At 46.2% G+C, this 13,577-nt stretch overlaps 1 protein-coding gene across 1 annotated transcript in view; it reads right to left on the bottom strand.

Moving 5' to 3' along the window:
- The window catches only part of SLC22A3 (solute carrier family 22 member 3), a 95,769-nt gene that overhangs the window by 35,606 nt on the left and 46,586 nt on the right, over positions 1-13,577 (bottom strand). The window contains exons 3-5 of the mRNA XM_036248564.1: positions 12,615-12,769; positions 9,850-10,018; positions 8,851-8,968 (exon numbers count right to left, since the gene is read on the bottom strand). Coding sequence (XP_036104457.1) covers positions 8,851-8,968; positions 9,850-10,018; positions 12,615-12,769 — 442 coding nt within the window. The remainder of the gene's footprint in view (positions 1-8,850; positions 8,969-9,849; positions 10,019-12,614; positions 12,770-13,577) is intronic.

The raw sequence follows: 13,577 nt of genomic DNA, 5'->3' as shown, positions 1-13,577 counted from the left end.
GGTGTCTCCACAGCAGGTACTGCCAACAGGAAGGAGCCCACACTGTCACCAGAGGGTGCAGCATTGAGCTTTCAGACAATGGATGAGTAAAGGCACCAGCAAGGGGAGCCTACTTTGTGGAGAAAGAAGAGGCGGAAACTAGGCGGGGGGCCAGGCCCCAGTCCAGCAGGGGCCGCAGCCACAGGGAGGACTAAGGAGGAACTGGGGATTGAGCTGCATACATTAAATATGCACCGCTTTTCATAGGCCAATCATTTATCAATACAGTGGTTTTAAAAAAAAAGAAAATACCCCTTCATGTTGGAACTTCAAATAAAGGCTATGAATGTGTAAGAAAGAAAGAAACTAGAAATTGAGGAAGAAAGAGGAAGCTTGGTAGACACCCGGGCTCGGTAGCTTGCATCTGACCCTGGAAAACTCCAGGTCCCACCTGGAGTCACCCCACCATCTTCTCATGGGAGGGGCTGGAAGGGTGAATCCCTGGCATCTTCCTCTGGGCACAGCCAGGCAGGTGACGACGGACCCAGCCACAGAGTGACCAGCTCTTCTCAGTTTGCCCGAGTTCCTTGGGTTTGGCTCTGAAGCTCCCACAGCAAGGAGTCCCCCCAATCCTGGGCAAATGGGGATAGCTGGGCACCCTCCTCGTCGCCACCGGAGTCCTTCAGTTGTGCCGGGTTCCACAGAGCCAATCACCCATCCGGGGCGTGTGCACACACCAGCACTGACGTAGGACCGAGCACAGAGTTTACGAAACAGTAATGCTCAGTGCTTGTCTCTCACAGCGCCGACGGACACTTCCAAACGACTCCAGGTTTCAACAAAGGTCTAGCCCAGTTAGAGGGCTTCTGGGAGGTGAGTCTGAGGGGTGGGCGAGGCTTGTCTCCCCAGGGGTCTTCCCTCAACATGCTGCCCTCGGGCAGGCATCCGAGCTCCGCCTGGCCTGCACCAGGCTGCAACCTCATTCTTTAAGGGACGTGTCACCGGCATTCTAGTTCCATTAAAGCCATCTGATCTCTGGAACACCCTCCTGTCGAAATCTGTGTGAGCTAAACCTGAGTCCAAGAACCTGGAGATCTTAGGCCTCAGCCCTTTGGTGGAAAGAAAGTACTGACCACCCACCTGGGGCAGGAAACTCACTCTGGATTGGACAGTCCATCCGTATTCTTTTCATGGCTTTTATTGCGGCAGAAGAAATTTTCCCTTTTCCTACAATACTCTTTAAAAAAAAATGTTTTTATTGATTTTTTTTTTTTTAGAGGGAGAGGGAAAGAAACATCAATGTGAAAGAGAAACATCCATTGGCCGCCTCCTGCATGCCCCCTACTGGGGATTAAGCCAGCAACCTGAGCATGTGCCTGGGAATCAAACCGGGACCTCTTGGTCCATGGGATAATCCTCAATCCACTGAGCCACACCAGCCAGGCCACACGACTGTCTTCTTTTTAAACAGTTAAAGATCCAAGAACTAATTAGAATAATCCATTTCAATACAGGCCACTTGGGCTATTTCCTAAAACGTATTTAAGCAGAGTACTATTAAATGAGCTCTCAGCGCCGAAGGTCCGTTTTATGGACCACTGTAGAATGTTCTAAGGCCCAGCGAATGTGGCGGCAGGCGCACACACAGTGCCCGTCTCCGTGGGTCACCTTAAGGTTCTGCTGGCAGAGCTGCCGGTGTCCACTGTGCGGCGTCCGAGAGCAGACTGACCTCCGCTCAGGGAGGCTCTGCGTGAGCTCCCAGTGCCCTCCAGTGTTTTCGAGATGAACAGCTCGCCCGCTCTTGACATGGGCACTGCCCTGGAGCCCCCGTTAGGCACTCCTCGGGCCTAAACGACTTTCTCTGGATCTTTTGAAATAGATTCCATGCAGACAGTTTTCAAGCCCCAAGTCGGAGATAACCACTGCACACCACAGCCTGCAGAGACAGCGGTGTATTGTGGGCCTGAAATACCACACAGCCCTCGTGGGGTTCTTGGAAGCCAGGACCACAGTGACGTTCCTTTTTTGAAAGAACAGAAGCTGTGTTTATCAAAACGCCCCTTGGAAAGGAAATGTCAGAAACAGACATTCCCAAAGCTAAAAAAGTCCCTCTCTGGTGTTTGTGTGGCAGTGCGTCCAACTATAGACTCCATGGCCACCATTAAGCTCCGGAAGGCTCTCGGGTAACTAGGCAATCTAAAACTTGGCTTGGCATTTTCTAATGAGGTTTTAATCTTTTCCATCTGGGAAATATATCAGGGAGTGGGATTATTTATATTGATGATGATCCCTTTGGGATCAGACAGTTCAAATGTCAGTTCTTTTTTAAATCCTCAACCGAGGCTATGTTTTTCTTGACGTTTTAGAGAGAGAAGGAGGGAGAGAGCGAGAGAGAGAGAGACAGAGACAGAGAAAAAGACAGAGGTAACATCAATGTGAGAGAGCAACATCAATCAGTTGCCTCCCATATGCACCCTGATTGTACACACCCCGACCGGGTATCAAACCCACAACCTGAGCATGTGTCCTGAGTAGGAATCAAACTCAAAAGCTTTTGGTATAAGGGACAATGTTCCAAACAACTGAGCCACCAGCCAGGGCTCAAATGTCAGTTCTTGCTGTCACCTAAACATGTCGCCATGGGAACTGCCCATAAGCGATTATCAATGTAACATCTGGTATAAATGTTCCTCTACTTAAGACTTTTTGACTTAAGATTTTTTTACTTTATGATGATGCAAAAGTGATACACATAATAAATTATGAGATACTCAATACTTTATTATAAAATAAGCTTTGTGTTAAATGAGTTTGCCCAACTGTAGACCAATGTAAGGGCTCTAGCACATTTAAGGTGGGCTGGGCTAAGCTGTGATTTAGTAGGTTGGGCATATTAAATGCATTTCCGACTTACGATATTTTCAACTTATGATGGGTTTATCAAGACATAACCCTATTGTATGTTGAGCAGCAATCTATACTTACATTATAATAAGCTGTAAATCAGCCATGAACAATGAACTATATAGGAATATCATAAAAATAAGGAAATTACCATCAAGCTTCATCTTTCATGGGGCCATCAGAGCATAACAGTATCACTAATAAATATGGACGTGCTCAGTTCTGTAGTATTAGAGGCTCCTTGTTAGCCAGAATTGTAGCCTATAGTTTTTTACTAGCATATTCCAAAGACAAGAAGGGAGGAATGTAGGGGCGGGAGGAGAGCTTTTCAATAAGAGCCTTTAAAATCCTTCAAAAACAATGAAGACAAAAGTGCTGCTACAGTTACTCCCACAGCTAGTATTGTAGCTGCATAGCCCAGGCCGGTGAGTGACAATTACTGACAAGTAATGCTGCGTAACAACCATCCACCTTAGTCCATACAATAAGAAGCATTCACTCAGCTCCCATGTCTGTGGGTTGGCTGGGAGACCTCGGATGCAGGTGTGGGAGCTTTGCCGGAGCAGCTCTGACCCATCTACCCCTCAGTCTCCTCGGGGCCAGCGAGAGCCTGGGGACACCCTCCCCATGACGACGGCTGACGTGCTGAGGTCAAGCACAAGCAAACAAGCACATCTCAAGACTCCTGCGTCACATCTGATAACCTACCCCTGGCCAAGGCAACCCCCACGACCAAGCCCAAGATCAAAGAGCATGACATGAACTCCGTCCACCAGGAGAACAAAGCAAGTTTCACGGCCCTGCCCAACATCAGAGAAGCCAGGACGTACTTTCACCCAATGGAAATGAGGGGGATGTGAATATTTCGAACAGTAATCTAATCGACCACAATCCAATGTCATCCAGATAACCAAAAATAAGTTGAACCACTCTTCTGGCATTGAGTCCTGTTCAGCTACGAACCTTCCTCCTGCGTTGGGTATCTACTTAATGTTTCACAGTCCGCCCACCCACTTTGATTCTTCGCAGTGTTTCTACATAACTTCCTATGAGCTCAACCCACTGGCCTTTGTTTGCATTGGAAGTGGGGGCTTTTCTTTGCAGTGAGTCACAATTGTGTACTCAGAGAGCCTGATGTTCTGATCACCTGTATCCTACCTTCTGGCCATCTCTTCAAAAAAGTCAGAGGCAACCAGGAACTTTGGCAAATGAAGGCCTAGGGGTCAGTGAGACAGGCAGCCAGAGGCTGTTCACCCAAGAAACTAGTAATGTCCATGTGAAATAGAACCAATACTATTTACAGGACAACCAGCTCCCAGAAGGATCTACCTGGCTGAACATCGGATCAAACCCACTGTACCTATTTCTTCTGTTAACAAGAAAATCAAAAGAAGATCCACCTTGAAAGTTTCTTGAGCAGACAAAACCAGTTTCATCATACAAGCAAAGCTTTATGTAGCTTATTCTGCAAAACTAACTCCACCCGAGTCATTTCTTGCTTAGCATGCCGCTAGAAATGATCAGCAAACTTGAACTGTTTCTTAAGGCTGATACACCATAACCACTGACTGGTTCCCTATCATTTTAGAAAATTTAATGTTCTAACCAATCAATGCAAAGAACACACAGTCACTGACAGCGGCAGAAGTTATCTGAGTCACCTTCTCACTTTGTAAGCTGCTTTATGACAATATACCCTGAGCCTCATTTCATGCTTTGATTTGAGTGCTCCTGTTTGTAGCTGTCTTTCTGGTGTGCGCACAGTAAACTTTTACTAATTACTACTTGTGATTAGTCATTACTAATTACTAAAGTGATCCGTCGACTTTTCTTTGGTTGTTTATGAACTTCCGACATTACCCATGCCTTCCTTTCCGTCACTGAGCCCAGCGGGTTGTAGTCCAGTGTGTAGTGAATTGGGGGTACCTTCTGTAGTATGGAACATCCTTGGGTCACCTGAAGCTATGTCCTTCAGTACCCCTAAAACAGGCCGGGACCTCTGGTGCCAGCGATGGAACAGAGTTAAGTGAGTATCTAGGTGTTTCGATTTGGCGGGTACAATCTGTGGCAGTGCGAGAGGAAATGGCATGCCATCTGGGATAAGCGTCTTCCTCGGGAGGCGGGACAGGGAATGGGGTTAGGAGGTCAGCCCGGCTCTGACAGAGGGCACATGTGGAGCCCGCTAAGCCTGCCTCGCATCCAAGCAGATTCTGATCCATTCCAGCCTTTCCTGCAACCTACGATGTGCACCCTTAGGTGAGGTGGAAACTGGAGAGGTCTTGAAGGAGGAGGTCATTTATAGGGTAACAACTTCTTCCAGAAGTGAGCATTTGCTGAGAGGACATCCTGTGAAAAGTGAGAGCCCTGGGCCATCAGCCTTGGGCCGAGGGCCCCTGAGGTTCTATCCAGACAGCGAGGACGGCAGCCAAGACGATGCAAGGACTTCTGGGAAAGTTTGGAGTGACAGTGTAAACATGGGGTTTCCAGTGAGTCTACTGCTGACATGGGCAGTAGCTCTCTGCGTTGCCAGAACAGAAGTAACGGATATCATCACCCAATAGTGATGATAGAACCCTGCCTCGATGCTGGCGTTGGAGTCCACGTACAATGTCGGCACTATTGGGCTGATTTCTGAGTTTCATACAGTGGTCTTCTGCACATCATCCTGCGTTGTGGGAACACTCGGATCTCTGAAGCAGGAAATTACAGTTTGGCCTACAATGGGACTGAGTTCGGCTGTTAGCAAGGTGTTCTAAACTGAAAGGTGGATTCCTTCTCTTTTTGAAGACAGTACTTTACTTTTCGGCTTATGTTATGCAATTTTAAAAGGTTGGAGATGGATAGGTTTTGTTTGAAGACATTTGTTTAAAGAAGTCAACGCACCCTTTGAGAAGCAGGTGGTTCTAAGTGAGAGACCAAAACGTACAAGATGAGCATGAAAATCTCGTCATGCTGAGGAGCAAGGAAGCATCCAGAAACACTAGGGTGTGGCTGAGGGACCCAGAAACCAACCAAGGTGAGCCTCGGCTGGCCAAAGATGGGCACTTCGACCATCACTAAGGATAATAATGATAACTGCAGAGGATTGAAACATACAGTTTGTTCGAATTCAGTTCACGAGGCTTAGATCCCACAACACACAACACATTGATCATTTTGGGAGGATGCAGGGAGCCAACTCATTACTTTGAAAAGAAAAAATTATGCTTGTACCCTGCCTTTCCTACAAGAACTGTGTGTCAGAGTCACCGAACAGTTGATGGGAGAAGTCCGTCTTTCTGTAAGTACTCAAGTAACAAATGAAGAAATTATGTTAAAATGAGATATTGTCATTTTGCAACCTCTGATGAGTTAATAAACCCAGGCAATGATTATCAGTGGCAGCTAACATCACCAAAAGAGACAGGCAGACACTGGGTATCTCTTCACGGCAAGGTACTGAGTCACTTATGAGGTAGTCTTGCCAAAAACATCAAATCTGAACCTGGTTAAAACTCTAGATCTAACTACCACTTTCAGGGGACAAAAGAGACACATGAAAGGATCCTAAGAGATAAAAGCAAAGCAATGTAGACGGCAGAAAACTACAGCAATAACCCCCACACACCGTGTTCTTCACCCCCAAAGTAACGAGAAAAAGAAAAAAGAGCAGGAACCTATAGATTCAAGGCCAAAGAGGCTTATCAACCAATCCCAATACACAAACGTCCTAATTCAAACAAACAAGCAATAAACATAAGACAGGGAATTGGAAACACTGACTTGATATTGGATATTTAGAAATTATGATTATTTTTTTTTTAAATAGTAATGTTGGAGTTATTTTTATGTTTTATACGTTATCTAGCACTGCCATCCCAGTTTGCTCGTGTGACATTGGCTGTCCGTCCCCACTATGGATCGCACGTGTGATCATCTGCCTTCAGTTGAACATCCTCTGCCGTTCATTGAGCAGTAGCCTGGGGCCATGCACACGCGGTCCCAGAGTTCAGTGAGTATCTAGGTGTTTCGATTTGACGGGTACAATCTGTGGCAGTGCGAGAGGAAACGATATGCCATCTGGGGTAAGCGTCTTCCTCGGGAGGTGGGGACAGGGAATGGAGTTTAAGAAAATGAGGTTGGTGGTGGGCTGGCCGTTGCTGGACCTGGAGGATGTGCATCAAGAGATTCGCGACGTCTTTTTGTCTCTCTGACTATGTTTGCAATTTCCCATCATAAAATTAAAAAAGAAGAAGAAGAAGAAAGTGGAAATTCACTCGAATAACAAAAACAAAACACTCAAGCTTGGCTTTCGTAGCAGAGTGTGACGGTGGTACCTGGAATGCCTCGGGTGACTTCCGGAGGGAAGCGGGGGTCTGGCTTCCAGCCTGGCTTTCAAACAGAGATTATCTGTCAAAACAGAGTGCAGAGTCTTGGAAGCCACTGGGTCCCGAGCTCTGATCTTGTGCAGGCAGCACCATGGAGAGTGTCGGCGGACCTCCCTGTGGAGGGGTCTCCAGGGTGCTCATGAACTGGAGGCGGGTCAGTGTGTCCCAGGGAGTGGTGCTGAAGTGGACACTCTCAGGACATGTAACAGCAGCTGCTCTGGGAACCATCCTCTGGCCTCTTGGGAGTACTCATGAGAACACCGGACATGCCCGATGACTGTGTTTATCTCATAAGCCAGCAGCACACAACTATTTTTTCTACGTTCTTGGAACCTAACCTAGTCTCACCTATGCTTAGCTCTGGAACAGCAAGTGCATTGTCCTCAGGATACTGCTGAACGAATAGCGAGAATATTCATCTGCCCCATAAAACTGAGTACAAATGACCATACCCATGATCCAGCTGTAAAGACCGGTCGCGAACTGATGGGAGACGCTGAGGAGGCAGGGGGGTATTTTCCCCCAAAAGGAATACACAGCTACTGTGCTCAGAGAACACCAAGGGTCAACTAGTCTTAGTGGCTAAAGTGGATTATGTTTTATCTTTACCATGTACTTTATGATCTGTAACCTTCAAGGTCCACCCTTAATCTACTTCCAGCAGGGACAACTGGTCACTGGGACCTGTGCAGACAAAGAGGCCATTGCTTGCAGCTTCCTGGGGGGCTGGAGGGTCACACAAAAACCAGCAAGACCTCGATTTTTCTCAGAACAAGTGGAATGCTTACGGAGAAAACGATGTTAGCAACCTCATACTCTGAAAGGTTTATCTCAAAGACTCACACTTTCCCAAAATTCTTCTCTAGCGCTCCTTCTACAACAACCCTTCCGTGGTTCTGTATTCACCGAAGGCTTTGTGGCTAAAGCCTGGTCACCTGTTCTTACATCTATTCTCTATTGTTCGGGGGTTGCTTCCGATGTATGTGTATGTCTTCAACTGCATGTCAGATCTTCCAAAGGACAAACGATGAGCTTCTAACACCTCCCTGCTCCCAGTTCTCTTACAGCAGTGATACAGAGGCACCGAAAGCCTTTGCTGGAGGCAGGGAAGGAAGGGAGGGAGGGAAGGAGAGAGGGAGGAAAGGAGGGAGGGAGGGAGCAAGGAGGGAGCGGAGGCAGGGCAGCTCGTGTATGTTAGTCCAAAGGCTGAAAATTACATTCTCGTTCAAGCTCTGGTTCAAACACATAGTACTTCCGAGACTAAATTTAAAGACAAATCTTTAGACTAAACTGAATGTCAAGAAAATGTTTGCAGTTTGCTCAATGATGATGAATGGATGATTAGATACAATGGGCCGGAGCAGGCCAAGTATTCCGGGAACCTGGTGCACTACAGACGCGTGGACTGAGTGACCGTGAGCCTCAGCGCCCACGCTGTCACAACTTCACGGCCCTTTCTTCTTCAGTGCCCCCCAGACTCTTCCAAGGCTCCCCTTGTTCACAGCCAAACTAACGTCACTCCGTCAGATGACTGACAACACGGGCCTAAATGACAGTCACCCACTCTAACAATATCTGTTACAGGTGGTAAAGAAAGTACCTCTGAGTAATTGGGCGAGAGATATTTCCCATTGCACTCGGCGATGCTCCTTAGAATTTTTAGTGCTTTATCTCCTTCCTTCCGCGTAATCAGCCAGCGGGGAGACTCGGGGACCACCCTGCCAGGAAGAAAGCATTTTTGAGTTATGAGTGGGAATTTCACCACCTGAACTTTAATGACTTGAGTTTCCCTATCAAAATGGATTTTGTAATTAGACACAAAGTTAGGAGAATCTCCAAGTGTAGAAGAGGCTCTCAAAAACACAGATGGTCTTTGCAAGTTTATTATGGGAGGGAAAACGCTCACTTGATAACTGGAGCGCTGCGCATAATACGAGTAATGAAATATTCCATGGCTCTCGCCAGACCAGGCCATTCTAGAACGCAGAACCCCCAATTACACACATGAAAAGAACGGGTATTTAGTGAGCATTCAGGAAACGGTTAAGGACCCAAATTATGCAAACTGATTCGACCATATATTAAAATCAGAGGAATGGTAAAATACATTCACTGCATTAACAGTCAAATGTACATACCTGTGCCCTTCTGATTGCTTTCCTCATGCTCTTAACATTTTCTTATTCCTCAGAGAATTTCTGAGCAATATTAATTTGCTTAAAGACTACACAGAGAAGTACACCAATTTCATTGGATTTATTTTGTGTTGAAATACTGGCAGATTTGTTTTTGTTTTTTGTTGTTTTTTTTTTTGCCTCGTAGTTTTCATGAAGATATTATGAAATAAACTACAATGAATACTCTATTTAGAATTTTGTTTTGATATTTTATTAGTTTACTTTAATAACAACTGTTAGTCAAATAATCAGTAAATAATCTATAAATTTTCAAATTCCCTGGAACTTCTCAAAGCCCACCACCATTCTGGAGATGGCAGAATAGCTCCTTCACTGTTTTTGTGTCCACGCTGGCCTAGAAGCGTAGCCTCTACATCCTTGAGGAGCAAGAACACATTCGATAATGACGGAAACCACATTACCAGTAATAAAGGAGGAAGAGAAAGTTGGGCAGCGTTATGGCCAGCTGGATTCCCTGCCAGTTGGGGATAAAGTAGGCGATTCCAGGGAGAATTATGATCCCAAGGGTGAAAAACATCTGAATCACGATCCCCACAATCCTCCTTTGCTTCGAACCGACGATTTCTGTCACTGAAGGAAAACAAACACAGACGTCTGGGAACCTCCAGACAGGCTCCGAAATAAACACACAGACATGTTGCACCTGTTCCATCCATCCACGTGGCCAGAGGACCACAGAACTGCCCCGGATCCCAGGCTTCCTCGCGAGCTAGCGTGAGGTGTGCGCCCTAGATAACTGAACACTGTGCTCTACACGCCTCTGCCCGTCACCCACAAGGTTTCCTGCTTCTCCTACACCCCCAGCCTGGCACTCCTCTGGGTATGCAAGGAATGTGGGTGCTCCTTTTAGGTGCCTCAGTGACATCTACTTCGGAAGGTCACAGTAATTATGAAAACATAAATACAATAAACTGGCTAGATTCTACCATTGCTCTCTAATAATAGCATATTATGCCGCATCCTCTTCCAACCATATTGTCTGACAAAGCCCGGATATGGAGAAGAAAGCTTCAAGGATGCATCTTCTAGGAGGAGGACGTGGCATGGGGTGGGATTAATTGGTGTTACGGGAGTTATAATATTGGGAATTATTATTCTACTATATGACTAACCTGGGAATAACAAACAAGATATCTGAAATCATGCCTCTTCAGTTAAATTCTGAAGAAACTCCAGCTTCCTCTGAAACAGTCACCACTGCATGTCCAGACTGTGTTAAAAATTTACTAATTCAATTAGGTAAAAAATTTTCCCCCGGGAGTCCCTAATAAACAATTCATGGATGGATTGTGACAGGTAGAACTAATGGAGGCACCTTATACTCCTGTGCCTCCTCCCCAGATAGGAAGAGTATTTCAAGAGGATAAAAGAAAATTGTATCGACCCCTACCCACTGCTCAAGGGTTTCCTTATATAGCTTATTGGATAATAGGAAAACTATGGTACGCACCTAGAGGGGCTAGAAGTATCCAAAGGATTCCTGACCCTCCCTTACCCTTATAGGAGCATATAATAGAGATAGAATAAGAATAGTTAACAAAGACGGACTCCACGTTCCTTACGCGAGCTTGCTTTCATGGAACGTTTGGCATGCCAAGGTCCCCCTTGGTGTTTACGCACAAGGGAACAGAAGAAATCTCAATCATTGCAATTGAATAGGTTTTATAAGAAATGTTGTCCTGAGTTAGTTAGGGAGGTAAATCAAAAACTAGCTGATCTAAAAACCCAGAACTAGATTTTAAATAAGGGTCAACTATTAACCTCAGACAAAGGGCCTATAGAAAACTCTGTCTCACCTTACAGGTTACTCTACCCCCTTCTTTGAATCTACAAACACAAAAAGTTATAAATTAATTCTGATAAAAAAATGAAACTAACATCCTGGTACTATGGAATGAAACTCCCTGCTTCTTCAACCTCAAATGTTAAACTCATGCCAAAAAAGAAAATATATAAGCACACAGAAACTGGTACTAAATCGGAACAGTGTCACACTTCCCTGTGTAGTCATCCGTCACCCAGCGCCGACGCCTCACCACCTGCGGGCCCCCAGGATTCGGCTGCAGCTGGACTGCAGCAGTATTACAGTCTCTTTAGGAGATTGCTTATGAATAGTAGACTCCACACATTTTTCATCATCACAAGCGAGTTTCTATCAAACGACAGCGCTGGGCTCTTCACGTGTGCGCTGTTTCTTTACACATCACGGGGGAGGTTCATTGCCGGCTCCCTCTCCTCTCCTGCCCTCCCACTAGTCAGTGTCTATCTGTCACTAATGCTGTTCTGATCAGCCTGGGATATGCTACCTTCTTCTTGCCCAAAGGTCACAACTTTTAAAACTCACTAGACTTGGGTCTCCTTTAAAATGCTTCATATTTCAAAGTTATCCCTCCTACCCCAGCCAGCGACAGCCAACCTTCCCAACACTCTCCTTTCTCACCCATGAACAGACCCTCAAAGGGTCTGCAAAGGGTCTGCCTGGGGAGGAATCGCCCAGCACAACAGGAGAGAGTGGGACCCCAAAGACCTGGAGCGATAATCAAAGAGGAGCATGCCAAGGTCCCTGGTCCCAAATCCACCGTGACTCCGAGAGTAGGTGACTGGTCCAGACACCAGTGCAAACAGAGCCAAAGGGAGCAGGCCGGGCTTCCCCAGGGACATCTTTCTTTCTTTCTTTCACACCCAGAAGGTCAAACTGCCTAGTCACGGAGGACAGCAAGTTCCCAAAGCAGCTCCTCACGGTCCGCTCGCGTCTCCGGCGTGGCGAAAGCTCCACTCGGACGGAAGGAACAGAACACCGGAGTGTCAGCTCAGTGATGTCGCAGAAAGACACAGAAAATTCGTTTAAACTGTTTCAAGGAACTATTGAAATTTTAATAAAAATGAATCTCTAATAAAACAGAGCAAAAAAAACCAAAAACAAACAAACAAAAAACATGCGATAACAGTATGGCACTGCTAGAGAGTGGTCACTCCAGAACTTTGTGATGTTCCATACTTGGTCCCCAAAGTAAGGTGGCATTTCAATGACTAAAGAGTCAGAATCTTTGCAGAAAGAGCTGCCACTACAGCCTCAGCCAGCTGGCACCAGGAGGGCTGACCAGCCCACACCGCACCCACCTGCCCCTGGTTCTCAATCAGACGGGGCGGTGCAGCCAGGTCTTACCGATCACGTAGCAAGTCATCCATGTCCCCTTTCCAAACACGCCTTGTAGGAAGCGGAAGACCACAAACACGGGGAAGTTGGGAGCAAGCGCCACCACCACGCCGGTGACGCCCACCCCGAAACAGGATATCAAGTAGATGACGATCCTGCCGTACCTGTGTGGGAAAGGAGAGAGCGGATCCAATGAGATGCTAATGGGAACACTCTTGGTAAAGTCCAAACCTATGTGAGTTGTCCTGAAGTTCTGTACTTTATTTTCACCATTTACATAACACGATTAAATAGTTTAGGGAAAGGGAACGGTATCGTGTGCAAAAAACCCTGCAAATCTGATTTTAAATGGTTCAGTATGGTTGTGCCACATTATTGGCTGGTGAGTTTGTTGTCAGTGACATTTAAAAGATTTGACAACATCTTCCCCTAGAAATTTCCACCAAATTCACATGTACAACATTGTCTTGCTTCAGTCGGCAGAGTGAAGAGAGAAGTATCCTCAGTTTGCTTGGCTAGTGTGGCTCAGTGGTTGAGTGTTGACCCTGCACCGGGAGGTCGCTGGTTCCATTCCCAGACAGGGCACATGCCCAGGTTGTAGGCCAAGTCCCCAGTGGGGGGCATGCAGGAGGCGACCTAGCGATGTTCTCTCTCATCGATGTTTTTATCTCTCCCTCTCCCTTCTTCTCTCTCTAAAATCAATAAAGAAATAAAGATAATTTTTTTTAAAAGTTCATTACTTGGAGAAAACCATCTGCACACAAATTAATATTAAAAAAATAAGTAGCCTCAGTTTTTTAATTCACTCACCCCTCCTCCAGGGCCTTCTCACAGACATGCGGCCCATTATATTGTTTCTTTAAAAAAAATTTTTTTCTTTATTGATTTTAGAGAGAGAGGAAGGGAGAAGGAGAGATAAAAACATCGATGAGAGAGAACATCGACTGGCCGCCTCCTGCATGCCCCCACTGG

The sequence above is a fragment of the Molossus molossus genome, unplaced genomic scaffold (genome assembly GCF_014108415.1).
Source record: "Molossus molossus isolate mMolMol1 unplaced genomic scaffold, mMolMol1.p scaffold_m16_p_8, whole genome shotgun sequence".
Classification (NCBI taxonomy): Eukaryota; Metazoa; Chordata; class Mammalia; order Chiroptera; family Molossidae; genus Molossus; species Molossus molossus.
The sequence above is the reverse complement of the archived record's forward strand: the minus strand, read 5'-3'. Positions and strand labels throughout refer to the sequence as shown.